This window comes from Acomys minous (assembly GCF_964271855.1).
Source record: "Acomys minous genome assembly, chromosome: 8".
In the NCBI taxonomy this organism is placed as follows: domain Eukaryota; kingdom Metazoa; phylum Chordata; class Mammalia; order Rodentia; family Muridae; genus Acomys; species Acomys minous.
In genome coordinates, this window is record NC_140489.1 from 101938898 (window position 1) to 101966537 (window position 27640).

Sequence of the window (27640 nt, forward strand, 5' to 3'; positions counted from 1 at the left end):
GGTAGTGTGGTGGTGTGGTGGTTTTTCCAGACAGGGTTTCTCTGTGTAGCTTTGGCTGTCCTGGACTCCCTTTGTAGACCCTGCCGGCCTGAAACTCACAGATCTGCCTGTCTCTACATCCCCAAGTGCCGAGTTACAGGAATATGACACTGCGACCTCACTTCCATTATCCATCCTTAAGAGAGATGTCACAAGTACTTCATGACTTGCTAACCTCTATGCTATTGGCCAGAGACCACATTAGATTCTAGGCCTTTTAGCTGTAGAACCCACTATCATGATGCCTGTAAAGGAGTTTCTATGTAGATGCGCCTTAAGCTTTAGTGTGCACCTGGAACTGGAATGCTTGTTGCCTGGAAACCTTTCCTCAGATTGTACTGTGTTTCAAGTAGCTGACAATAAACTGCCTGGCACTGGGCTCCCCAAGGCTAATCCAGGCTGATGAAGTCGATCTGCACCAGGTTTTCATTCTTATCTCTTCACCTGGCTCACTTCCTGTATGACACCTACAGGGACCCCCTCAATGTACCTGTGTGTGCATCCCAAGAAAGATGCACCTGTGGGGGGAAAGTCCTTAACCCTGCGCCCCTCCCTGACTTTGCAGAAGTACTTTCTGTGGCACCCTAGGTTTTGGGGTCCCTCATCACACTCCCACCTGCAACATGGCCAGTGCCCTCCAAAAGAGCTTGGAGTTGGTGATGTGGAGGTCCAGCATGTGGTTCTGTAGGACCTTCCCCAGCAGCACATGGGCCCCAGCGCTCACTTTATTCAACACTCACTTGGTGCTTAGCTCACGCTGGAACTTCTAAAATGCAGATACACAGGAGCATCAGGAGTTAGCAGCTGGGAGAGCATCAGGCTGTAGGAGCCATACTACGTGATAGGAAACCAGACACTAAAATGAAGATCATCTGTGTAATGAGAGTGGGCTTTGAGAACCTTTTTGACTGATGCTATAAGTCCTCTGTAATTAAGCTCATGGCATCAGCATATAAACAGACAGACCAGTGGAACAAAATAGAAAAGCCAGAATGTGCCCAACAGTGATGGTGCACGCCTTTAATCCCAGCACTCAGGAAGCAGGCAAATCTCTGAGTTCAAGGCTAGCCTGCTCTGTACCCTGAGTTCCAGGACAGCGAAAGCTATACAGAGATAGCTTGTCTTGAAAAACAAAACAAAACAAAAAACATATGCCTAGAGAGATGGCTCAGAGGTTAAGAGCACTGGCTGCTCTTCCAGAGGTCCTGAGTTCAATTCCCAGCAACCACATGGTGGCTCACAATCATCTACAATGAGATCTGGTGCCCTCTTCTGGCCTCCAGGCAGGCAGGCAGGCAGGCAGGTAGGCAGGCAGAACACTGTATAGATAATAAATAAATGAAATCTTAACAAAGAAACTGCAAGTTTAACATTTTCAAGAATGACCAGAGAGGGATGAAGATGCAGCAGCTGGAGAAGAAATTATAGGGAAGATTGAAAAGTAGGCTCTGCAGAAGAGCTGGAAAGAATTTTTACAAAAAAAAAAAAATCAAGGTAAAACAAAGCACAAACACACACACACACACACACACACACACACACACATGTACACTCATACACACATAAGAAAGGAAGGAAGGAAAATCCAGAATGCTTCCCACATTTAGAAAATACACACACACTCACTGTATTGTTACTGGACCAGTGCACATGGAACTTGAGTATATGGCACATGTAACATCCTAAATCATTCAAGCTGGACTTAAAAATTAGACTGAAACACTTGTTTTGGTGGTTTGGATGAGGATGGTCCCCATAGGCTCATATATTTGAATGTGGAACAGTTTGTGAAGGATTAGGAAGTGTGGCCTTGTTGGAGGAGCCTTGGGCTTTAAGGTTTCAAAAGCCCACAGCATTCCCAGTTAACTCTCTGTGTTTCATGGTTGTTATTTCAACATGTGAGCTCTCAGCTGCGGCTCCAGAACCATGCCCGCCTGCCTATTGCCATGCCCCCTGCTCTGATGGTCATGGGCTCACTCTCTGTATGCAGGCTTCCGATTACATGCTTTCTTTTAGAAGTTGCCTTGGTCATGGTACCTTATCACAACAATAGAAAATTAACTAAGAAAATTAGATAGTTGCTATGGAAAATATAAATGGGTTCATGCCTTACTGCATACACAAAAACACACAAAATTTCTGAGAATTGCAAAAATAAACACACAAAAGCCACACCAGTACGGGTGTTGGGGCAGTTGTCTATGCTTCATGATCCACATGGTAATAGAGACTGACAAATTCAACCTCAGAAAAATTAAAGCAGACTTCTTGCAGATAAAAGCCATGAGAAAATATTTACAGTGCATCTCAGAAATAGAACACTAATGACTTTATGAAGAACTCAAGGTCAGAGGGTTAGAAAAGATTTAAAAGCCTGTTAGAAAAAGAAGAAAAAGCTGGGCTTGGTGGAGGACATCTGCAATGCTAGCATGCTGGAGGCAGAAAGGAAAGGCTCACTGTAGATTTGAGGCTCCTCGTCTACACAGGGAGTTGTAGGACACGTGAAAGAGTGGGTAAAGGCAGAGAGAGCCAGAGAGAGCAGAGAGGAGGGTGGAGGAGGAGGAAATGGGAGCAGAGGGAGAGACGCTGCGCTCTCACATGATAGAGACGCAGGCTGGGATGTGGCTCCTTAGCAGAGCACTTGCCCAGCATGTGTGACTGGGACCATCCCACAGCCTCTAAATGCCACTAAATAACAGAACATAAAGGGAAATTACACAGAAATTGAATTTCTTGCTGACCAAGGTGACAAAATGCAAACGCTAGACAAAACTCTCTGGGAGGCTGCATGGAGCCAGCCTTCTCATAAACGGTAGCTAGGAAAAGCAAAATGGCACAGAACCTGTGGAGAACAGTTCCCAACATGTAACGAAATTACGTTTGCATTTAACCTTCGACAAAGAGCTGACGTTCCCAGGTGTCTATCTCAAAGAAGAACTTAGATGTATGCATACTCCTAGCATCATTATTGGCAATAGCAAGATGCTGAGAACAAGCTAATGGTCCACATGAGAGACTGGTCAGGTAAAGTATCACACATGCACACACAGCTATCAATGAAGATGACATCTGTGCACGGCAGTGGAGGAATACATGAGATGTAAAATGTATGCCACCCTTTGCCCACAAATAAGACATGGTTTTTATGTTTTGTTTTTTCAAAAAGGAACACCCAAGTATGTTTAAATATGGATATAAATAGGCCTAAGGAAGCCAACCTGAACAAACTCTCATTCTGAGGATTAAAATGAAAAATAAGTATTAAGAGAATTATTTACAGGGGCTAGAGAGATGGTTCAGTGGTTAAGAGCGCTTCCTGCTCTTCCAGAGGTCCTGAGTTCAATTTCCAGCAACCACATGATGGCTTACAACCATCTATAATGTGATCTGATGCCCTCTTCTGAGAGAAAGTACTCATATACAATAAACAAATAATTTTTTAAAAGAGAGAATTATTAGACTCCTAATGGTGAGAGTGGAGCTATCTGTGACTCTTTTGCCTGCTTCTGGGGGCTTTTCTTCCTGCTGGGTGACCTTGTCCAGTCTCTCTCTCTCTTTTTTTTAATAAGATCTATTTATTTATTTATTTATTTATTTATTTATTTATTATGTATACAATGCTCTGTCTGCATATACATCCACAGGCCAGAAGAGGGCATCAGATCACATTATAGATGGTTGTGGGCCAACATATGGTTGCTGGGAATTGAACTCAGGACCTTTGAAAGAACAATCAGTGCTCTTAACCGCTGAGCCATCTCTCCAGCCCCACCTTGTCAAGTCTTAATATGAGGGTTTATGCCTAGTGTTACTACAACTTGACCTGCTGTGTTTGGTTGATATCCCTTGGAGGCCTGCCCTTTTCTGAAGAGAAACAGAGGAGGGGTGGTTCTGGGGGAGGGGAGGGGAGGGAGGAGAACTGGGAGGAGAAGTGGGGGGTAATGGTTTGGAGGTAATAGATGAGAGAAGAATTTTTAAAATGTTAGACAGACAGACAGACAGACAGACAGACAGAGAGAGACCGACAGAGACAGAGAAAATATACTAAGGGAAGTCACCGAGCATGGTGGAGCACACCTTTAATCCCAGCACTCAGGGGGCAGAGGCAGGACTAGCTCTGTGAGTTCGAGGCCAGCCTGGTCTATAGAGCGAGTTCCAGGGCAGCCAGGGCTGAACAGAGAGACCCTGCTTGGGGTGGGGGAGGGGAGACATGGACAGGAGGTGGGAGGAGGGGGGGAGAGGGGAGTGAGTATTGAGGGGCTGGCGAGCCGCTCAGTGTGGAGAGCTCCCGAGGCTCTTGCACCCACACTGTGACTTCAGTTCCAAGACACCCAAAGCCCTGGACCATGGCACAGCACATACACTGTGCACATCAGACAAGCAGGCACACACATACATATATATAAAAATAAAACAAAATAAGATAAAATAAAGTGTATTAAACACATCTAAGCCATGCACAGTGGTGGATGTCTGTAATCCCAGTATTCAGAAGGCTGAGGTAGGAAGGTTGTGAGTTCAAGGCCAAGCGTGGCTTTATAATGAGTTCTAGTCCAGCTTTGGCTACATAGGAACCTTGTCTCAAAAAACAAAACAAAACAAAACAAACAAACAAACAAACAAAACCCTGAACATTTAACAACAGAAACTTCTTGAGTCTATAATGACATTAAACAAATACAGTTGGGGTGGGGAATGGATGGGAAGTTCCTTAGGAAAGAATGCCAATTAGTGACTATATAAGAGGAAGAAAGCTAGAAATAGAAAATCGCCAGTTGAGAGTCACCGTGGGAACAACTGAGTCAAGCAGGAACCAGCAGCAGATGCGAAAACAGTGGGTGAGGACCGCTGGGCAGGAGGAGGCAAAGAGACCGCAGCCATTACCACCACTGAATAAGCTACCAAGGCCTCAGCAAGGAAGAGACAAACGGATGCCAGGTGACTCCTAAAGTGACGTCATAGTCTCCTCCAAAAGAGAAAAAGTTAAACCTCAATATGATGGAAAACAAAACAAAGCAAAACAATTCAGCAAGTTGTTTGTATATTTTGGAAATCTGAGGTACATTCTGGAAAAGGATTTGCCTAGACTTCTAAAACTACCAACATCACGAGAGACAAGAGGAGAAAAGACTGCAGCCTGCTGGAGGGGAGCGGAGAGAGCGGGTGACCGAGTCAGCGGGGTCTCCTTGAGCAGCTTCTACATCCGGGAAATAAAACCAATGTCCCCAGACAAAGCTCTGGAAACCGGGATTTAGGTGATTGTATCAGATGAACTGTCATTCCCAGAGCGGACATTATAGCTACTTAAAGCGGCAAATGCCCTTGTCCTTAAGGGACATTTGCTGATGGAATTGGTGTGAGGCATGTTTGGGTTCTCTGTGTGTTTGAGATGGAGTCCCCTGTCATGCAGAGTGACCGCCAGTCCCTCATGTGGCTGGTGATGGCCCTGAGCTCTTCCTGACTCTGCTCCTTCCTCCAGCTGCTGAAGTCACAGGCGTGTGCTGCTCTGCCTGACGTCATGCGACCTATGAAACGGCTTCGCTTACCTTTTACATGATCTAGGGAAAAGAAAGGGGTGAAGTGAATGTGACAAAAGACTGGTGCATAGAGTGAAATGCTTCAAATTAAGAGTAAAAACGATTACAGCATCAAAAATATTTCTACAAGTAGAGATCAATAACTCTGTGCTGGGTTTGTCAACTTGACACAAACTAGAGTCACCCGGAAAGAGGGACCCTCAGATGAGGAACTGCCTCCATCAGACCAGTCGGTGCCTATAGGGCGTTTTCCTGGCTGATGATTGATGTGTTATGGCCCAGCACACTCTAGTGGATGGTGCCACCCCTGGGCAAGTGGTCTTGGGGTGTCTAAGGAAGCAGACTGAGGACTGGTAGGATATCTCAGTGGGTAGAGGCCCTGGATGACAAATGAAGGCCAATCCCCAGATCCACAAGGTAGAAGACAGTGGCCAACTCCAAGCACACGTGCGCGCGCACACACAAATAATAAAATGTAATAGGAAATTCAAAAGGAAAGAAAACTGAGCAAGCCATAGAAAATAAGGCAGGAGGCAGCTTTCCTCCATGGCCCCCCTCCCAGCCCCCCAAACCCCCGCTTCTGCTCCTGCTTCCTGCTTGAGCTCCTGCCCTGACTCCCCTGAAGTGATAGATGTGATGAAATAAAGCTTTCCTTTCCAGGCTAGGTATGGTGGCCCGTTATCCCAGCACTCAGGGAGGCGGAGGCAGGTGAATCTCTGTGAGTTCGAGGCCAGCCTGGTCTACAAAGTGAGCCCAGAACAGCCAAGGCTACACAGAGAAGCCCTGTCTTGAAAAACCTAAAAAAACAAAAAATAACAAAAACAAAAAAGAACCACAAAACTTTCCGTTCCACTCTGGCTTTGGTCAGTGTCTTATCACAGCAGCAGACAGTGAGGTAAGGCAAAGGTCCCAATGGAAACCATCTTTCAGACAATTCCATAGGAAAGGATGAGACTGACGTCAAATGAAAGATTAAAAGTCACTAAGGAAAACAACTCATATATTTGAATAGAGACAGAATTTAAATAAATGTCACTACGTTAAAAGCAGAGATGAATCACTCTGCACAAAACTCAAATCCAAGTGGATTAAAGACCTCAACATAAAACCAGACACACTAGATCTGTTAGAAGAAAAAGTAGGGAAGAGCCTTGAGCTCGTTGGCACAGGAAACAACTTCCTGAACAGGACTCCAACAGCCCAGGCTCTAAGGTCAACAATTAATAAATGGGACCTCATAAGGCTGAGAAGTGTCTGTAAGGCAGAAGACACTGTCAGCAGAACAAAGCGACAGCCTACAGACTGGGAAAAGATCTTCACCAACCCTACATCTGACATAGGACTAATATCCAAAATATATAAAGAGCTCAAGAAATTAAATACCACCAAGCCAAATAACGCAATGAAGAAATGGGGCTCAGAACTAAACAGAGAATTCCCAACAGAGGGATATCGAATGGCTGAGAAACACTTAAAGAAATGTTCAATGTCCTTGGTCATCAGAGAAATGCAAGTCAAAACGACTCCATCTTACATCCATCAGAATGGCTAAGATAAAAAATTCAAGTGACAGCACATGCTGGCAAGGATGCAAAGAAAGGGGAACACTCCTTCATTGCTGGTGGGAGTAAAAACTTGTACAACCATTTTGGAAATCAAACTGGCGCTTTCTCAGAAAACTAGGAATAGGGCTTCCTCACGACCCAGCTATACCACTCCTTGGAATGTATCCAAAAGATGCTCCACCACACAAGGACTCATGCTCAACCATGTTCATAGCAGCCTTACTCGTAATAGCCAGAACATGGAAACAACCTAGATGTCCCTCAGTTGAAGAAGGTAAAGAAACTGTGGTACATCTACACTATGGAATACTACTCAGCTATTAAAAACAAGGAAATCGTCCCACGAAAGCCTTCACTTACCAGGAAACTGCGACAGAGGAGAGGACATTCTAGTGGGACTCTAGATGAGAGAATCATGGGAGAATGGCAAAGTAGAAAGACCCAGAGGGTCCTAGAAGCCTACAAGTAGAACATTATGATAGGCAGATTTGGGCACAGGGGTCCCGCTCAAACTAAGGCACCAGCCAAGGACAATACAGGCGGTAAACCTTAAGCCCCTACCCAGATCTAGCCAATGGACAGAACACTCTCCACAGTAGAGTGGAGAGTGGGATATTACTTTCTCACATACTCTGGTGCCTCACCTTTGACCATGTCCCCTGGACGGGGAGACCTGGTGGCAATCAGAGGAAGGACAGCAGGTTACCAAGAAGAGACTTGATACCCTATGATCATATAGAGGGGGAGGTAATCCCCCTCAGGAACAGTCATAGGGGAGGGGAATAAGGGGAAATTGGGAGGGAGGGAAGAATGGGAGGATACAAGGGATGGGATAACCATTGAGATGTAACAAGAATAAATTAATAAAGGAGGAAAAAAAAAAAACAAGGAAATCCTGAAATTTGCAGGCAAATGGACAGAACTGGAAATGATAATCCTGGGTGAGTTAACCCAGACCCAGAAAGAGGCACATGGCATATACTCACTTTTAACTGGACACTAGACCAACAGAGATGTCCCGTGAAAGCCTTCACTTAGCTGGAGATTGGGATGGATACTGGGACTTCCTATTGGCACTCTAGGTGAGAGCGGTAAGGAAGGATGGGGAAATAGAAGGATCCAGAGGGTCCTAGAGACCTAGAAGAAGACCAATAAGGCTGGTGGATCTGGACCCAGGCAGGTCAGATCAAACTATGGCACCAACCAAGGACAATGCATGCAGTAAACCTAGAACCCCCATCCAGATCTAGCCAATGGACAGCACATTCTCCACAATTGTGTAGAGAGAGGGGACTGACTCGGACATGAACTCTGGTACCCCATATTTGACCACTTTCCTGTAGTGGGGAGACCTGGTGACACTCAGAAGAGTAAGCAGGCTATCCAGATGAGACCTGATAGGCTGTGATCATATAGTGGGAGACAAGGTCCCCTTCTGACACAGACCTAGAGGAGGGGAATAGGATGAAAGAGGGAGGGAGGGGGGAATGGGAAGATACAGGTGAGGGGATAACAAATGAGATGTAATCTGAATAAATTAATTAAATAAATAAATTTTTTTTTAAAAAGCAGAGATGAGGGGCTGGGGGATGGCGAAACTGAGCACACACGCCTTAGGAGACCGCTACGAGAACTGAGGTAAGACACAGCAAATGTTCCCTAGGGTATAACAGGCATATTTGTATTAGGCATCACGATTGTGTAAGTGTGGAGAAGAATATAACGTGGAGAGGGAAGGCAATGTGAAGTTAATCGGAGAAGATTTCCTCAAAAACAGGCGATGTTGGAGGAGAAGGTGAACGTGGGAAACATGCCAAGAAGCAGAGATGTGACACAGGGTCGCCACTGAGAAGCAAAGACAAAGAAGGAGAGTGGATTTCCCATTAGGGAGAGACATTTCTGTAAGAGCTCCGGGTTCAGTGAGGCTGTGTGCTGCCTCTGTCTTGTCAGCTCTGGAAGCTTCCAGAAGGAAGTAATTTGAATAATGATAAAGGACCACACCTCCCCCAGCGCCCTTCTGGGCCCTGGTTCTGCCTGATGGCGATGGCTGGTGGGCAGGCCATGTGTGAGGAAAGGAAAGCCCAGAGGGATAAAGCTGTTTTCTTTCTTGGGCTACAGGGTGGAGCTGGACGGGCACCCAGATTTCCTGATGTTCACTGCAAACCAAACTGCAAGCGCATACAAACTGCTGCCGTCCCCTGCTTCCTCTCAGTGCGTCTCCCGGATTATAGTTCCACTATTAACCTCAGACTCCACCAGCACAATAGCTGCATTAGGGTAAGCACAGTGTGCCACACAAAAGAAAGTGCCTTAAAGGCTTTTGGGTGGTGACAATGACTTCAGTAACAATTAACCTGTCCCAAAAAACAAATGAACATGAGATGATTGTGGCCTGTCCTGCCCTTTCTGTATATTCCTAGAAAGAACTGAACCTGTTGCCTTGGCAACTCTCTTAAGAGGCCCAATAATTTGAGAATTTACCCAGCTGGGGGAGGGGAGAAGACAAAGACTCAGGCTTTTCCCCATGTAGTTTTGCGTCTTTTGGGCTCCTCTCCTTCTAAGCAGCACTGCAGACATTGCCTTCCCCTCCCTGCCTACCTGGATGTAGCTCCCTTCACAGTCGAAGAAAAGAAGCGGCCAGGTGATGCTGGTGATGGCGGGAAGTTTCCTTAGAGGGGCCTGAGGAGACAGAGATAAACAGGAGTGGTCTGTTTAGAAGGCCTGGCTGCACCACGCCCCGGTCTTTTCCCCGGTGCTGGACACTCACTGGCAAGGACTGCCCCACAGAGCTGTGCACCAGAGCCTGGATGCTGGAGCTCTTCTCTCTCTCTCACCTGCTCCACCAGCACCTGTACTTCTGTGAGGTCATCTAGATGGGAGAGGAGACATCGGAGTTAAAAGGCTATGAAACTGTTCCTCCTGCCACCCTGAGGTCCTGCCAGGACCCTCGCTCAGTCCCTCTGTGCTGATAATTTTATGTCTCAAGCCAGAATCATTTGGAAAGGGGGAACTTCTTGTGAGAAAATGGCCCCCATCAGACTGGCCGATGGGCAAGCCTGTGGTGCATTTTCTTGATTGGTTAATTGGCCGAGCTCATGGTGGGCGGTGCCACCCTGAGCTAGTGTGCCTGAGTGTCCTAGGAAAGCCGACTGGGCCAGCCATGAGGAGTAAGGCAGCAAGCAGCGCTCACCCATGGCTTCTGCTGCGGTTCCTGTCTCCAGGTTCCTGCCTTGACTTCGCCCAGGATAGACTTATGAACTGTAAGGCAAAATAAACCCTTCTCTACCCAAGTTGCTTTTGGTCATGCTGTTTTATCACAACAAAAGCAGCCCTAACTAAGACAGCCTCCCTCTGACAAGGCACCCTGAGACTCAGAGAAATGACAGCTCCTCTAAACCAGCCCTTGCCCTCTCACCATCCAGGGCGAAAATGAAGACCACAGTGTCAATTTCTGAGAGGGATGGCAGGATGGAAGTCAGGAAGTCATCCTGGGAGAAGGTGAACTGGGGACCCTGGGACAGAAAAGATGGGAGAGTTGCTCTCAGCAGGACACCCAAGAGCACAGACTCGAAGGCTGGAGGGGACCTTAGGGGACATCTAATACTGTCCTTTTGACTTCAGTTGAAAAGAATCAGGGTTCAGAATGGTAGCATTTTGCCAACGGTGATGTAGCAGGTCAGCGAACTAAAGCTGAGCAAACCCAAAGCCTTCCACACCCCACTCCCTCAGCTGGCCATCACCTCTGACTGACATTCTTCCTTGGGACTCTTCATCCCCCATATTCCCCCACCTCCAGGCCCCACCCCCTACTGCCCTCTGCACACCAGTGAGCCCCATAAGTTCCCAAAGCCTGCCCTCTTCCAACCTGGTCCGCGAGCTCTGCTTTCTCATTAAACATGTCATTGTGGTCACCAATGAGAAAGCCATGGACATCTCAGAAATCTGGGAAGTTTAAGATCAGAGAGAAAAGAATGGTGGGCTGTAGGAGAAAGGAAGGCTCTAGACGTCAAGGGCTGTGATGGGGTCAGAAAGTGGGATGTGGGTGAGTGATGACCGACGAGGGAGGCTCTAGTTAGGCACTGGGGTGGGAACAGAGAGATCAAGGACGGAGGTGGAATTTGATGCTTCAAGCCAAGGAAGCTTTTGACTGAAATGCCTCCTTATATAGGACAGATAGGCTCTGGGGAACCTCTGGGGTTTGTAGGAAAATGTTCTCATAGTGGACCAATGGGCTGGGATGGTTGGAATCTGGAGGACCATCAGGACCAGGGCCCACCTGCACCAAAGGCGTGGATGCATTCTACTCCATCCATGATGGCAATGATGCCGAGGGTCTGCCCGCCGACCAAGTGCACCCAGCCTTTCTTCTCCAGGCTGAGAGTGAGTCAGAGGCCAGGACACCAGTGATCATCGAGAAAAGAGACCGCAGAAGAACATAGGAGTAAACAAGCAAGATCTTCCAACACGTGGCCCCATCACTCTTGCCATGTTAACACATCTCACAGAGTCTCCTCCGCTCTCAAGATGTCCCCTACAAGCCAGGAAGTGGTGGCACATGCCTTTAATCCAAGCACTTGGGAGGTAGAGACAGGTGGATCTACAGAGTGAGTTCCAGGACAGCCAAGGCTACACAGAGAGACCCTGTCTCAAAAAACAAAACAACAACAAAAAGAGGAGGAAAGAGCTGTAAAACAAGAACAAGCCATATTTACCACAGGATTTCCTTTCCTAACTCACATGGAAATCAGGAGGAAGGTCTCAGATGTGGCCACCAGTGACAGAGGGAGGCAGGAGGCAAAAGTTTTGGTTAGAAAAAAGTAAAGATAGATGGTTCTAGTGAGCTGTGTGCAGGACGCAGAGAAGAAAGGACAGGAATTCTGAGGCTGAGGCCTTCAGCACTGTAAACAGGATATCGTAAGGCATAAGGGAAACTCTATCCCAGTTTTTAGAGCCGTACTTGACATTTGAATCTGTGAAAGAGACCAAGACATAACAATGGCCAACACTGACTATGCATAGGTGGCAAAACAACTTTTTAAAAAAAGACTGAGATCACAGAAGTGCTTACTGAGCCTGCCTTGGTGGCTGACGCCTTTAATCCCAGCACTTGAGAGGCAGAGGCAGGTGGATCCCTGTGAGTTCAAGGCCAGCCTGATCTACACTGCGAGTCCAGGACAGCCAAGGCTACACAGAGAAACCCTGTCTCAAAAAACAAACATACAAACAATCTTGAGGTGAGGAAGTAAGAAAAATATAGGACTTCATTGAAAACACGTGAGTTGATAGGAAGTGCCTTGGGGATTTAAACAAAATAAGCAGACTTTAAGGTCAAACTCCCCATTTGCTTGAAGAGGTGCACAGGGAAAGGAGAGCCTGGCCCCACCCCAGCGGCTGCATTGAGCACAAACGCTTTCTGCTTCTCTTGAATCCTCTGTGTCCGCTCAGCTACTTGCTGGAATGTCGATCTCCGGTCTCCAATAGAGTTGTTTCTGAGGTCCAGAGGAACACAGAAGGAAAAGGACTGTCTGAGAACCTGAAGAAAAGGCCTCAGCTGGTAGTTAGGAGCAGTGAGAGAGTGGGGTCGGAGGTCAACCACATCACAGAGACATATGCTTTGGAGCACATGGGATGGTGTGTCCCTGATCTCCAAGGACTGGGTTAATACCTTCAGCAAAGTAAGCCCACATCAAAGCCAGCATCCAAGTTTAATGTTCTAACCAGAAGCCAGACATCAGAGCTACCACTTCATAAGCCTGGCACATGCCTTTAATCCCAACACTTGGGAGGCAGAGGCGGGTGGATCGCTGTGAGTTCAAGGCCAGCCTGGTTTACAGAGTGAGTTCTAGGAGAGCCAGAGCTATGCAGAGAAACCCTGTCTCCAAACCAAACCAACAAAACTACCACTTTATATTCCATCTTAGAGACCTTTGAAAGCTCCTCCCATTCTTGAAAATGCATCTGAAAATCTCTCCAAGGAGTGAACCCTTATCATCTCAGGGTCCCTAATGAGGTATACACTTTATGCCATTAACTGTAGTGTCACAATAAGTTAATCAGAACAAAGCAATGTGCTAATGAGACAGAGAGCTAGTACAAGCTTCATGCTTAGCTACGAATTGTGGAATCTCAAAAACGAGGATCTTTTAAAGTGGGCATAATGTGTAACCTGCTCAATGTGGCAGGACCTCAAAAACTGAGCTAACCATCACACACATCATCCCAACTGTCCTTTATCATCACATCCCTGACAAGGGCTCATCCCTTTGTGAACTATTTATTTTACTTGTGTGTATATATGTACATGTTCGTGTGTGTGTGTGTGTGTGTGTGTGTGTGTGTGTGTGTGCACATGTCTGCAGCTGTACATCCACATGTGTGTGGAGGTCAGAGGCCAACCCCAGCTATCTTCTCCAATTGCTCTCCATCTTATTTTTTGAGATAGGCTCACTCAGTAAACCTAAACTGACTGGCCCGCAAACCCGGGGTCCACCTGCTTCTGCCTCCGTAGCACTGAGATGACAGGCACACGCCAGCCCCTTCTCAAATATTTTTTATAGATTTCTCTGCATGAATCCTGAGACAGACAACTTCCACCTATTTCATACCCATTGTGTAAAGTGCCTCCCATCGATGTTGTCCTGCTGATTTCTAACATTTCCTGGTGACCTAGGGAGGGGGACCTAGGGAGGGGGGACTAGGGAGGGGACCTAGGGAGGGGGACCTAGGGAGGGGACCTAGGGAGGGGACCTAGGGAGGGGGGACTAGGGAGGGGACCTAGGGAGGGGGGACTAGGGAGGGGACCTAGGGAGGGGGACCTAGGGAGGGGACCTAGGGAGGGGACCTAGGGAGGGGACCTAGGGAGGGGGGACCTAGGGAGGGGGACCTAGGGAGGGGGACCTAGGGAGGGGACCTAGGGAGGGGACCTAGGGAGGGGGGACCTAGGGAGGGGGACCTAGGGAGGGGACCTAGGGAGGGGACCTAGGGAGGGGACCTAGGGAGGGGGGACCTAGGGAGGGGGACCTAGGGAGGGGGACCTAGGGAGGGGACCTAGGGAGGGGACCTAGGGAGGGGACCTAGGGAGGGGACCTAGGGAGGGGGGACCTAGGGAGGGGGACCTAGGGAGGGGGACCTAGGGAGGGGACCTAGGGAGGGGACCTAGGGAGGGGACCTAGGGAGGGGACCTAGGGAGGGGGGACCTAGGGAGGGGGACCTAGGGAGGGGGACCTAGGGAGGGGACCTAGGGAGGGGACCTAGGGAGGGGACCTAGGGAGGGGGGACCTAGGGAGGGGGACCTAGGGAGGGGACCTAGGGAGGGGACCTAGGGAGGGGGGACCTAGGGAGGGGACCTAGGGAGGGGACCTAGGGAGGGGGGACCTAGGGAGGGGACCTAGGGAGGGGGGACCTAGGGAGGGGACCTAGGGAGGGGACCTAGGGAGGGGGGACCTAGGGAGGGGGACCTAGGGAGGGGACCTAGGGAGGGGACCTAGGGAGGGGGGACCTAGGGAGGGGACCTAGGGAGGGGACCTAGGGAGGGGGGACCTAGGGAGGGGGACCTAGGGAGGGGACCTAGGGAGGGGACCTAGGGAGGGGGGACCTAGGAAGGGGACCTAGGGAGGGGACCTAGGGAGGGGGGACCTAGGGAGGGGACCTAGGGAGGGGGGACCTAGGGAGGGGACCTAGGGAGGGGGGACCTAGGGAGGGGACCTAGGGAGGGGACCTAGGGAGGGGACCTAGGGAGGGGACCTAGGGAGGGACCTAGGGAGGGGACCTAGGGAGGGGGGACCTAGGGAGGGGGGACCTAGGGAGGGGACCTAGGGAGGGGGGACCTAGGGAGGGGACCTAGGGAGGGGACCTAGGGAGGGGAGAGAGATAGTAAGGACATTGTGCAGTAAAAATCAGGATTCCCAGACTTCGCTGAACATCAACCCGCACCCCCACCCCGGGAGTTCTGTTTTGCAGTGACCATCCGGTTCTGGATGCCACACACCCCCTGAGTTCAGCCTCAGCAGGTGTGCCTCAGAGCCCCAAACTGTATTTTTATAAAGCTTCCGAGACAGTTCTGAAGATGAGCCAAGACGGGGAGCCACCGCTTTAAGGAACAACTGGAAACTCTCCACGCCTACATTGTTTGAAATTCTTCATTTCACTTAGTCACAGGGCCTGAAATTAGCTCCCGCTGCTGCAGCTATATTTTGGGTGAAGAAGAGTCCTCCATGAAAAGGATCAGGGTTAAGAGCATGGCAGACTCATTTACACCTTAGTAAGAGTTATACTACAAGCCTGGAATGTGGGACTTGGAAGAGCATCTCCAAAAAAACCCAGGCTCCTTTGCTGCAATCCCCCATGGACCGGAAGCCGTCAGTGCCATCAGGTGATCCAAATCAATGACTTCTTTAGCCAAGTTCCCCAAACCTGGCTGTGCATCAAATTCATCAGGGATGCTTTAACAGAATAAACATTGCATGGCCTTACCCCAAATCAAACTATACCTGCACACTACCGGTCCGCGATGTGGAGTGACCTAGCGGCCATTTGGATAGGGAATAAGGAGGAGGTTTAGGATGTGGTGGTTCAAGCCTAAAATCCCAACAGAGGCAGTGGCAGGAAGGTTATGTTTGAGGCCAGCCTGGGCTACATAGCAAGATCTTGTCCCTCTCCCCACAAAGAAGGTGGTTCCCTAGCACAGGGCCTCAAGGGGGAAGAGGGGCAGATGCAAGGAGCCAGAGGGTGCCTGGAATGCTGGGAAAAGGAGCTGGGAAGAGGAGAAGTGGTCACGTGGGACCCACCGCGCTGAGAAGATGCTTGGGGGTCACCCCGGGTGACCTAGGGCGTCCACTCTCCTCACCCTGCTCTTTTCTTCTAGTTCTTGCCTCTCTTCCTCTCTGACCCCATCTGAACCTGTACAAGTTTGTGCTTTATGTAGCCTTTGGAGTTTCTGTCTTTTGTCCACATTTACTTGGCAAGCAAGACACACGTGTGTCATTTATACTGCGGACTCTGACGTGTTCCTTTCCCAGGCTCCCCAAGGCCTGGACAGTCCTACAGAAGCCTCACCTGGCCATGCTCACGGAATTGACGCCAAGCAGGACTGGCAAGAAGCCAGCCGTGTTATCCATGCAGTAGTCCGTCTGGCCTGCCACTCAGGGTGCCTGACGGTAGCAAGAGAGGACGGCACAATAAAGTGAGCTGCTCTGAGAGCTTCCCACAGCCCCTGTGGAACCTGCCCCAGCATGCTGGCTAGAAATAGATTCCTCTGCCAGGTGAAGACTTAGCGAGTCCACCATTGGGTGGTGGTGGCGGCAGCGGCAGCACATGCCTTTAATCCCAGCACTTGGGTGCCAAAAACCAGCAGAGGGAGTTCAAAAACAGCCAGGGCTACACAGAGATACCCTGTCTGAAACAAAAAAAAACAAAATTCTTGAATCCAAATTTGGAAAGAGGGAACATACTTTTAACAAGTGCCCCAAGGAAACTACTTTTCCTTTGAACTACAATGTCCTTGAATAGTCTGTGCTGGCTTTGGATGAACATCCATCCCTCCTCCTGCCTCCCACTCCTGAGTGCTGTTATTACAAGCCAGGGTCACCCAGCTAGCACTACAGTTTTCTTCTGTTCTCCCACAGAAATCTTCCAAATGGGAACGTTCAGAATCTCCTGAGCTCAACTGTTAGCTCCTTTAGGTCAATATCCTATTTTTCCTCATCATATAGCCTGTGGGATCTAAGTCTCTGTGTCCTGAACGCTTGTGGGAGGATGGGACGCCTAGCCCAGTGGTTCTCATACAGACACCCTGAGAATCTTGTTAAAATGCGGATTGACTCACAGGGGCCTGAGGCCTGTGTTTCCATCAAGTCCAGCTGATGCTGATGTTGCTGGTGGGGATGAAGCCGGGGCCAGACTCTTCTATGATGAGCCCGAGAGTAAATACTTCAGGCTTTGTGAGCCCTATGGTCTCTGTCCAACTACTTAAACCTAGCACAAGAGGCCATGGATTCTAAGTAAACACAAAGGCTGCATGTCAGTAAAACTATCCACAAATTCAGGCAGCTGGCTATACCGACTGGCAGCATAGTTTGCTGACCCCTGGACTAGTTTGTCCATCTTGGTTGTTGATGAATCATTACAGTTATTCTGAGTTGAAACCCCCTTCCCCTCTTTTCATATCCATAAAAAACATATCCAAAGTGATAAAAATAAAATAAAATAAAATCAAACCCCATGTTTACATTTTCTATTTCTCAGCACCCATCTCATCAATCTACCTTCCGTGCCATTCTAGTCCCCCCCTCCCCCCTCCACTCATCCTGTCCTCACACTTACAGAGTCCCACAAAAATGCCTATGACAATCACTCTCTTCTTCCCAGCAGCCACCTAGGAAAGGAGGAGGCGCGTGTTAGGATCTCCAGGGCACATACAAATCTAGTGTGTGAGAAATTCAGGACCAAAGGAGGAGCCAGGCCTTGCTGGAAGGTTCGGGTTTTTCCAACCCCATGAAAAGGAACGTATTGGTGTCTCTAGGTGAGTGGTAACAGAAAACACAGACCTTCTTCAGCTCCTCAATCCTGTGTAGGGCGCTATCTTCTGTCCGTTCCTGAGAGGCCACAGCAGACCTAAGAGTGCAAACCCAACCAAGGCCAGCGGCACTGGCTAAGAAGCAGATACTTACAGCTGCTTAGGGAAGGGCACACTGAAAGAAAGGATTGGAGGAATGCTGTCATTGAATTGGTACCTACTGTTTATCGGGAGCCATGATAGACCCACCACAGACTTTAAAAACAAAAACAAAAACAAAACTTCAAATACCTGAAAGTGCCAGGTAGGCAATAAATATCTGCGAAGGGTCCAAACAGAAGGCAATAAAGAGTGGTGGAAACTGAGGCAGGTTTAATACAGTCTTTGACTAAACACATTCAAAATCAGCCACCTGCACAGGCCAAGGGAACTTACCTGTCGCCTCCTGCAACGAGGTACAGGTAAAGAGGCTTTTGTCCTAGACCTTTCATCAGCTGGTTAAAAGAGACCTGTCCAGGAGAAACAGGCATGAAGAGGGAATAAAAAGAGGATATAACAGATTCTTAATTCCGAAAAGATTGGAGGCACATAATGATTTTCTTAGGCCAATGCTTAATTATAACTTAGTTGGAGTCTGCCACTAAAAGACGCAACTTGGAGACCATTAACGTGTGGGGCATGAGATGTGGGGATGTGAACAGGAGAGTGGTGGGGCTCAAAGGAGGCCAGAAAACTGGATGCCATACTGGACTCTAGGTTTTAGAGAGGAAGTGGGGAGAGACTATATCTCTGGAAAGGACTTATCTCAGGTGAGCTTTATGGTTCCTGGGGTCATCCACAGAAGAAGGGAGAAACAGGAAGTTGAGGTACTCACAGACTTGGGGAATGCCATCCGGCCAGAGGTCCCCCTCCACTCAGCACTACCAGGCCCCTTCCTCTGGATCCTGAGGAAGGAAAGAAGCCCAGCTCAGGAGAGAACAATTATTTTCCTCCTTTGTCAGTAATGGAATAACAGTTAGAACTCCTTATTCTCCTCATTATAAAATTGAGCAGAAAAAAAATAACTAAAAAAATTGAGCAGAATACAGACCATGTGAGGTAGCCAAAGGAACAATGACTTGGAGAAAGATGCTCTTGGCTCTCCTCTCTGACTAAACTAGTCATTAAAATTCAAACTTATTCCAGAAGGGACTTGAGAGCAGCTTTGTCAATTAAATAAAAATAAATAATCAAAGCAGCAGCAGCCAGCAATCATTAGCGGGTGCAAATGAAAGAGAAAGGAAAGAGAAAAAAAAGGTTTTTGTTTTTTGTTTTTTTAAATTTTTCGAGACAGGGTTTCTCTGTGTAGCCTTGGCTATCCTGGACTCACTTTGTAGACCAGACTGGCCTCGAACTCACAATGATCCACCTGCCTCTGCCTCCCAAGTGCTGGGATTAAAGGCATGTGCCACCACACCTGGCTGAGAAAAAAACTTTTTTTTTTTTTTTTTTTTTTTGGTTTTTTGAGACAGGGTCTCTCTGTGTAGCCTTGGCTGCCCTGGACTTACTTTGTAGACCAGGCTGGCCTCGAACTCACAGCGATCCGCCTGCCTCTGCCTCCCAAGTGCTGGGATGAAAGGCGTGCGCCACCGCACCCGGCGAGAAAAAAACTTTTAAAGGATAATAATGCCTACTTCACAGGCTTTTGTGAAGGTGCTGCGTGTGAAAGTGCATTGCTGGGGCTGGAGGATGGCTGAGCAGTTAAGACACCGGCTGCCCTTGCAGAGCTCCCAGGTTTGATTGACAACACCCACATGGCAGTCACAACCATCTGTGACTATAGTTCCAGATGATCTAACACAGTCTTCTGCCTTCCATGGGCACCAGGTACACATGTGGTCCACAGACATGCATGCGGGCAAAACAGCCATACACACAAAATATAATATTTAAGAAGAAGATGCAGAGCTGATGGTAAAGCATTGTTCATCTAGTAGCTATCATAACTATTATCGATGACTAAGGTAGCAATAAATATCCAAAGAGAAGACCAAGCGAGTAAAGAATTGAGGTTTATAAAAAATGAGAGCTGGAGGCCCAGGAAAGAGGAAGTTAGAGGGAGCAGAAGTGTTTTGATGAGAACCAGGTGGAGTGTTTGTACCTTCAGAACTTCCTGGACTTTGCCAGCCACTTGCAACATGGTGGTCAGAACTGACTCGCTGTACAGTCTCTGCAGAGAGTGGGCAGGAGTCAGTTTGAAGAAAAGGAGGATAGAGGTAGGAGGAAGGCAGTGAGATGGCTCAGTGGGTAAAAGGATCGTGGCCAAGCCTGAGGATCAGAGTTCAAGCCCTGGGCCCCACGTGGTGAAAGGGCAGACGGATTCCAGAGGGAATCAGTCCTCTGACTTCCACACATTTCCCCAAGGAACAAATCCTTCCACCTCACAAAATCAATAAATATATAAATGAAAGAATTGGGAATCGTGGGTGGGGTGGGGGGGGGGGAAGAAAGAAACAGAGGATAACGGATTGGGATGGAGGAGACGGCTCAATGTTTCCAGCATCAGGAAGGGAGAGGTTGAGATGTGGCTGGCTTGGCATCTCTGTTTGCAGTGTCCGAGGCTCGATTCTGGGTCACCAGGAAGGTGGGCATGACTTGCCCCTCCTCCTGGACTATCTCAGCATCACACTGTCCCAGCAGGGGAACAATTTTCTCTGCATCTGCTTTGTCCAAGTTCCGGGTCAGCGGGTTGGACTTCTCTGTGATGGGCACAGCTGCCTCATACCCTGACAACTAGAGAGAAGGGGGCACAAGGGGGGAGGGGTCAGGAAGCCAAAGTCTGTTTTATGCCTGCTGGACTGGAGGTAGGAATGGCAGTAGGGACAGCAATCGGCTTGGAGTCACATACTACACACACACACACACACACACACACAAATGTGTGCCCATACATGCACACAAACTCACACATACCATTCTCATACCAAGAACTCAGTCTTCCTGTGATGTTCTGAGCCTATTAGGGAAGGAAGATAGCAAGGAAAGATAAGGAAAAGGTGTCTGTCCTGGAATGTGTGCCTGTAATGCCGGCATTTGGAAAGTGACAGCAGGAGGATGAGGAGTTCAAGGGTATCCTCGGATACATAGCAAGTGTGAGGCCAGCCTGGGCTAGATCCTGTCTCAAAAGACAAAGAGAGAGAGAGAGAGAGAGAGAGAGAGAGAGAGAGAGAGAGAGAGAGAAATAGAAGGAAGAGGGAGGGAGGTAGAAGTCCAGAGTTGAGGCCAGTCCAATTTTAAAACTACTTTAGGAATCGGTGCAGAAGGCTAAAATTGGGAAAGGGCCTCACCTCCCATTCTCCAGGCTCAGGGGTCTCGATCATGTGTTGGTATCTTTTTGTGCCTGGCGTGGTCCCACACTGTGGACACTCCGTCCTGCCTGCCTCTGCAGTCACACAAACCATTCTGGTGACAATAACTTTGCTTCCAGTTGTCACGGTCTTATCTGAGCCATGGAGATGGCAACCTAAGACCTCTGTCCCTCTGAGCACCACCCCTACACCCCTCTCTTCAACACCCTTTCCTGTCACTGGTTTCCTAGCCCTCATGGAGCTCCCGAGGGTCCTCTTTGCATACACTCTACTGGCCAGCCTCTGCTTTGTCCTTGGGGAGCAGGACCAGAAGTTCCCTGCTCTTGCCCTTCAGGTGCAGTGCCCTCTGGATGGCAGGGAGCCTGGATGTGCACAACACCCAGGTCAGAAAGAAGCCCTGAGCAAGAGAGCTCTGGAGCCCAAATGCCCCTGAAGGCCAGAGACCAGGGTCAGAAGAAGTCAGAGGACCCGGGTCATGGCTTGATCACGTGTCAGCATGCAGTCCTCCCCTGCCCCAGTAGCCCATTTTATCCTCTCAGAGAGAAAAGCTACAGAAGCTTCTGGGCCCCGAGTGTGCATACACTGAACTGAGTATCACAGAGGAAAATTCACAGAAATAGAAATAGTGCAAGAACAGCAAGGACTGAAGAGCCTGCCCTAAATACAGGCAGGATCTATTTCTCCCGACCCATTCACTTTCCCCCACATGTTAGGTATTATTGGATACAGCGACACTTAGAAGTCACTGTTGACAGCCTCATTTTTAGATGAGGGAACAGGTTCAGACAAGTGGTTGGTTCTTTAGGATCACACAGATTTCATACTCACCTAAAATGTGAAATGGTTTAAGGACTTACATGTTTACTGAAGGAATGCAACAACTAACAAATTAATACTGCAGTAGCAGAAGGTTTTCAAAGACCCTTGTCCAGTGTTTGACGTTTGATGTTCCAAGTGTTTCCACATTTGATACTCTAACAACTGTTTCTGGTTTCTATGCTTTACAGGTGGGAAACCTGAAGCACAGGTTAACAGCCTTCTCTAAAACGAATGAGTTACACAGAGAGAGAGAGAGAGAGACAGAGAGACAGAGAGAGAGAGAGAGAGAGAGAGAGAGAGAGAGAGAGAGAGAGAGAACTGCTTTTTAATTGTTCGTATAAGCCCAGCACTCTTTTTAAGTCCTCTCCAGTTCTTTTAATGCCAGGCACATAAAAGATGATCAGTAAATATTTGCTGAATAAATGAAAGAATGAATGAAAAAGCGAATGGAATCAAATCAGATCATGAATGGGAAAGAGATTTGAAAAAGCTGACGCAGTCTCCAAGAGACTGTTAAAACAATTATCTCCATCACTCTGTCTTCTCTCCTCTTAACCCCCTCCTGCATCCGGAGATGGAATGCCTCCTCCCAACTTGGCTTATTTCAAGCGGGGAAGGAGGGGCTCTCTCAGGTGCCAGAGACCCTCGCACTTGCGCCTGTCCGGTTCCCTATCACTTCGTCTGTTAGAGCAGAGAGGGTGAACAGATGGGGACCTAGCAGGCCGCCATTGGGAGGGTCGTGGGAGGAGCCCCGAGAGAACAGGGCTTGGGGGGAGGGGGAGGGAGGATGACGGCGGCAAGAACCCCAATGGGGCGGGGCGGGGCGGGCCCGAGCGTCCCAGTCCGGCTGCAGCTGAGCGCGCGGGGCCAGCTCTGCAGAGCGGTGGCTGGCTGGCTGGCCCAGACGGCCACATCCTGCTGCAGGGGGCCAGCTTCGGTCGCCGCACTGTCCTCTGCACTGGAACGCAGACCAGCTGCCAGGCCTCGCCGGCAACGCCCCCTGCTCAGAGACAGACCACGCGCGGCCCTTGGGAACGCTGGGGGCCCAGCGGCCCGCGGTCACTCCGCCTCTACCCGCTCTGCCCGCAGCTCGCCCGGCGCTGCCCGCCTAAGCGGGCCCTCGTCGGGATGGGGTAGGACCAGCGCCAGTCCAGCGATGGGCCGCCCTCTGGGCACCGAGCAGCCCCCCGAGGCCTGACAGACCTCGAGGACCCTGGAGGTGGGTGTGGGCTGGTCAGACCGAGGGAGTGGGGGCTGGGGTGGGCACCCCGGGTTATGTGGAGGCGGGAAAGACAAGAGGAAAGTGGGCTGTGGGCCCCGGGAAGCTTAGGAGAGCTGCTGCATCCCGCTTGCTTGAATTCTGGGCTGCTCCTGACCCCCTCAACTCCTGCCTCCTTCAGATCCCTGCCTGGATGTCAAGCGAGTGCCTCTGGGGCCCCCAGCGAACTCGGTGGAAACCATGGCTTCTTTGATGCCTCTTTCCCCATATCTGAGTCCTACAGTCCTCCTGCTGGTCAGCTGTGACCTGGGTTTTGTGCGAGCAGGTGAGCTAAGAGGACGGCCCGCAGGGAGGGTCTGTCAGAGCCAGTGTGGGGGTGAAACCTCTTAACCTGTTAACACCTTGGCACCCCCAGACCGACCTCCCTCTCCTGTGAATGTGACGGTCACTCACCTCAAAGCCAACTCGGCCACAGTGTCCTGGGACGTCCCAGAAGGCAACATCGTCATTGGCTACTCCATTTCCCAGCAAGTATGAATCACTCTGTTTCCTCAACCTGTGCCCTTGGCTCTCTGAACACCCCTCCAGCTACCTCCACACTACTCCTTTGGAGTATTTGGGTGTCATAGACTCTCTCCCGAGTTAAGCCTGGTGGCGAGGGACTGGAGCTAGGTTACCCTCCTTTCTCTGCATCTCCTTGCAGCGACAGAATGGCCCTGGACAGCGTGTAATTAGAGAGGTGAACACCACCACCAGGGCCTGTGCCCTTTGGGGCCTGGCTGAAGACAGTGACTACACGGTGCAGGTCAGGAGCATCGGCCTCCGAGGAGAGAGCCCCCCAGGGCCCCGTGTGCACTTCCGCACTCTGAAGGGTTCTGACAGGCTGCCTTCCAACAGCTCCAGCCCAGGTGAGAGCCTGTCTTAGTCACTTTTAAGCTGGGTTTTAACCCCTTGTTTACTTGCCTTAGGCTAACCACAGTCTAGCTCAGATGAATAGAAGGATGATTTAACTCCTTCTACTGCCAGGGAAGGAGAGAAAAGCAGGTGGGCAGGGACCAGCTATAGACACTGGTAAGGAATCCTTGGGGGGCGGGGAGGGCTTATTAGCTTCCATTCACCCAAACTCACAACACACCTGCCACAGCCTGCACTGAGCAAGTCCTATCATCAGCCGTTGATCTCTAAAGGCTGCCCACCAAAGCTATCCCACACCTCCAGGCTGGTGAACCCAGCCTGACTCCCACCCCCACCATCTCCTTCTGTATGTGACAGAGCTCTCCAATGGGTCCCTTGTAACCCAGAGGTCGGCTCTCTTCTCAGGTGACATTACAGTGGAGGGTCTGGACAGAGAGCAGCCATTGCAGACAGGGGAAGCCGTCATCATTGTGGTGGTACTGCTCATGTGGGCTGGTGAGTACTGGACGGGGAGCCAGGGACTCGGGTCTGTGATGGTAGGAACTGGCGAAGGTATCTGTCAGGAGAAAAGGGAGAGAAAAGCAGTGGGGGGGAGGGTGGGGGAGGGTTATCAGGACAAGTTTGAGAAAGAGAAGGCTACTACAAGCCCAGAGAGGAGGGTTGCATGGGCACCAGGAACTCAAGGCTTTTCTAGAAGTTGTGTGAATATCTCACTACCTCACAGGGCTTCAAGTGGGTTCAGTCAAGATCAAGGCTCAGGCAGTATTGTTGTGTTTCAGCTGTAATCGGGCTGTTCTGCCGCCAGTATGACATCATCAAGGACAACGACTCCAACAACAACCCCAAGGAGAAGGGGAAGGGACCTGAACAGAGTCCTCAGGGAAGGCCAGTGGGGACCAGACAGGTGATGTGGGGACCAGTGAGTGTGAGGAGGGTGATTTGGGTCCACAGGAATATTCAGTGAAAGGCAGATGAACAGGCAGAAAGGGAGAGGGGAGCAAATGGAAACTTCCAGGATGCACAGATGGCAGGATGGCTCCTTCCTGAAATTCAAGGTTTGGATCATTTTCTTTTACAGAAAAAGTCTCCATCCATCAACACTATCGACGTTTGAGTGAAGGAAGAACCAGAACCAGAACCAGAAGACAGACACACTAATAGCATGGGGGTGGGGGTGGGGTCAGGGGAAGCCTAAGATGGTGACCTGCGTGAGACTCCCGTAAGGCAGTGCACTCCCAGACTCTCAGGCTGGTACCCATCCTCTTTCCACTGTGAGCAGGGCCAGAAGGTAGGACTGGCAGACTCTGTACCCCTGGACCTGGCAGTGGATACCAAATGGAACATTTCCTCTGCAGGTCCAGGGGAAAGTCACTTACTCAATCCTATTCCACTAGGTCCCAATAGGGGCCCCATCTCACCTGCATCAGGACTACTGTCACCCACTAGCTCCCCTACAGCTTGCCTCTGGGCCTCAGAGAGGGGTGTTTCCGTATGTATCGTCCTCCTCTAGTGAACAAGAAGAACCATCTAGGCCTAGAGGCAGACGCCACACTGCACTACTCCAATGTCTTCCACGGAGCCTCTGGTGCTCCCCGCTCACCTGGCAGCCCCTCCAGCTGCTGGTGACCTCACCCCTGGGACCTGTTGCCAATAAAGGTTCTTGAACAAATGGAACTGGCTGTATGGTATGCTGAAGACAGCTCTACACCTTGTCAGCTCGCCAAGGGCCCCTCACGTCAGTCGCCACCAACCTAAAAGGAGAGACTCATTATACGATGTCTGTGCCAATGTGTTCATCTTAGCTGGGTGGGGAAAGACAAAGAGGAAGGGGAAAGCTAGAAGCCTCCTCTCCTTTGTCGAATGAGAAGAGAGGAAATGAGAAGTCACACAAGTCTTTGTACCATGGAAACCAGGACATGTCACATAAAGAGCCAGTAAATTTAAAAAAAAAAAAAACAACTTTGTTTATGACCTTGTGCATACTAGGTAAATGCTGTACCCTGAGTTATATAGCCAATCCCTTTCCATTCTTTTGATTCCACCATTCACTCTGGGGAAGTGGTCAGAAGGACTGAGCAAGTGTCTTGGGGGCTAACAGAGCAGCTACCACGAATGTGTTCCTTGGTGCCATTGTCCTCACCCTGTGCACACCAGTGCCTCTTCTTTCTTTTCTTTTTCATCTATGTCTCTGTCCATTCAATGTTAATAATAATTGTAACCCATAAATGAGTTTATATTTATACTCTGTAACATATCCAGAGGATTCTAGAAATAAACTGAGGGGTTTGAATGCCCCTATCAAAAAATTATAATTTGGGTTCTGGGACCTATTTGTTACCTGTGAAACATGGGACCTGTCCTCTACTCATTCTTAATTTTCTAGAGGGACAGAGGAGCAGGGAGAGAAATACTCGTTGCCATTGGCAACTGCTGTGTCTGCAATGCTTTGGGACCCAGCACCTGCCTGGAGATCTGCTATGCTTTTAGGGGGGGGGTACAGGTTCAACTTTAGTGCATTTCATTCAGTCTCTCTGATATGATGCAAGACATGAGACCAAAAATTCTTGAAAGGATCTCAATCAGACAATCCCCAACCCCAGGTGTCAAACCGCTCTGCACTAGATTGGGAGCCAGTCTCTGGTCTGTCTCCTGCACTGACCCATACAGACATCTAACTGGATTTCAGCAACCAGCCTTGAACTCACCGTTTACCCAATGACCAAACCGGGTGCCTCCCCTTTTCCTAGCCAGCGCTACCAACACATCCCTCAAAGCCTGGATCATTTCCTGAGACTCTGACAGGGTAGAGAAGCTGGGCATGAAGACAGCAATCTGAGAAGAGTTGAGTCGTCTTACGGGAAGCAAAGGGTTATTAAGTCTGGGGTGAATCCCGGTTCCACCACTTACTAGCTATTTTAACTTAAGCGAGGGACCCCTTTAATCTGCCTCCTTTTGTGTTAAATGGGGCTGTGCCGCTGTCCACTAAAAACACTATCAGCATTGAGTGGCCTCGCGCAAGTCCCATAACTTTTGGGTGAGGCGGAGGCTTCAGCTTGGCGAATTGTCTTTCTCCTCCCGTAGCACCTGCTTTGCTTTTCTCCAGAGTTTAAGCAACTAAAGAGCAGCTGACGGTCCAGCAGTGAGAAAAACTAGGTTTAAGGTGACGTAGAGGGAGAGGGAGGATCCACAGAGGGAGGAAGACGCACAAGGGAGGAGGAGCTCTCCCTTAGGTTTGTATGCAGCTACCGGATTGGTCGAGGAGAGACTTCGACAACCCCCTCTTGTGGGCCCGCCCTAGGACTCACTGCGCTTGCGCATGTCCTGTTTGCACCGTCGCGTACCCAGGACGTGACCTTATGACGTGAGTCGCACTCACGTAACCTGTGCGTCAGCGGCTGGCGCCGCCGCTGCTTGGCGGGTTGTCCAGGTAACCGCCGGAGTTGTCTTGGTCAGAGAGTATCCGAGACCCGTGTGCGTCATGCAGTTGAAGCACCTGAGGACCCTGCTGAGCCCTCAGGTGAGGAATCCTGTGCCTCTCCCATTCCCCGGCCACCCGGCGTTAAAAAAAAAAAAAAAAAAAAAAAGGTGGGGTAAGAAGTTTATACGTTTGAGCGCCTACTTTGTGCAGAAGATTGTGAAAGGTCTTAGAGTAGGCGACATGCACCGCTATCGACCTTAAGCTTCCA

General features: G+C 49.5%; 3 protein-coding genes across 3 annotated transcripts in view; 2 read left to right on the forward strand and 1 right to left on the reverse strand.

Annotated features, from left to right (window-relative positions):
• Positions 1 to 643: 643 nt before the first annotated feature.
• Positions 644 to 21238, reverse strand: GCKR (glucokinase regulator; the record flags this gene model as incomplete). Its single annotated transcript, XM_084793655.1, is given in 21 exon segments — positions 644 to 775; positions 779 to 805; positions 9740 to 9820; positions 9909 to 9968; positions 9970 to 10010; positions 10557 to 10653; positions 11007 to 11075; positions 11079 to 11083; positions 11418 to 11515; positions 12463 to 12630; positions 16196 to 16282; positions 16284 to 16290; positions 17462 to 17513; positions 17686 to 17752; positions 18090 to 18163; positions 18529 to 18557; positions 18560 to 18584; positions 18587 to 18598; positions 19795 to 19863; positions 20271 to 20426; positions 20981 to 21238. Coding segments are annotated over 21 exon segments (1614 nt in total).
• Positions 21239 to 22650: 1412 nt separating this feature from the next.
• FNDC4 (fibronectin type III domain containing 4) lies at positions 22651 to 25623 on the forward strand. Its single transcript, XM_084793459.1, has 7 exons — positions 22651 to 23039; positions 23221 to 23364; positions 23455 to 23570; positions 23743 to 23947; positions 24360 to 24449; positions 24734 to 24858; positions 25033 to 25623. The coding sequence occupies exons 2-7, from the start codon at positions 23280 to 23282 to the stop codon at positions 25066 to 25068; spliced, it is 657 nt and encodes a 218-aa protein (XP_084649585.1). The 5' UTR covers positions 22651 to 23039; positions 23221 to 23279; the 3' UTR covers positions 25069 to 25623.
• A 1692-nt stretch (positions 25624 to 27315) lies between these two features.
• IFT172 (intraflagellar transport 172) overlaps positions 27316 to 27640 on the forward strand; it is a 36615-nt gene continuing 36290 nt past the window's right edge. The window contains exon 1 of the mRNA XM_084791895.1: positions 27316 to 27471. Within this exon, the coding sequence (XP_084648021.1) occupies positions 27433 to 27471 (39 nt within the window). The 5' untranslated portion in view covers positions 27316 to 27432. The remainder of the gene's footprint in view (positions 27472 to 27640) is intronic.

Coding starts and splice junctions, on each gene's coding strand:
- FNDC4 (XM_084793459.1), top strand. CDS start 23,280: ATGGCTTCTTTGATGCCTCTTTCCCCATATCTGAGTCCTACAGTCCTC. Junction 23,365..23,454: donor CCTGGGTTTTGTGCGAGCAG/GTGAGCTAAGAG, acceptor TGGCACCCCCAG/ACCGACCTCCCTCTCCTGTG. Junction 23,948..24,359: donor TTCCAACAGCTCCAGCCCAG/GTGAGAGCCTGT, acceptor CTCTCTTCTCAG/GTGACATTACAGTGGAGGGT.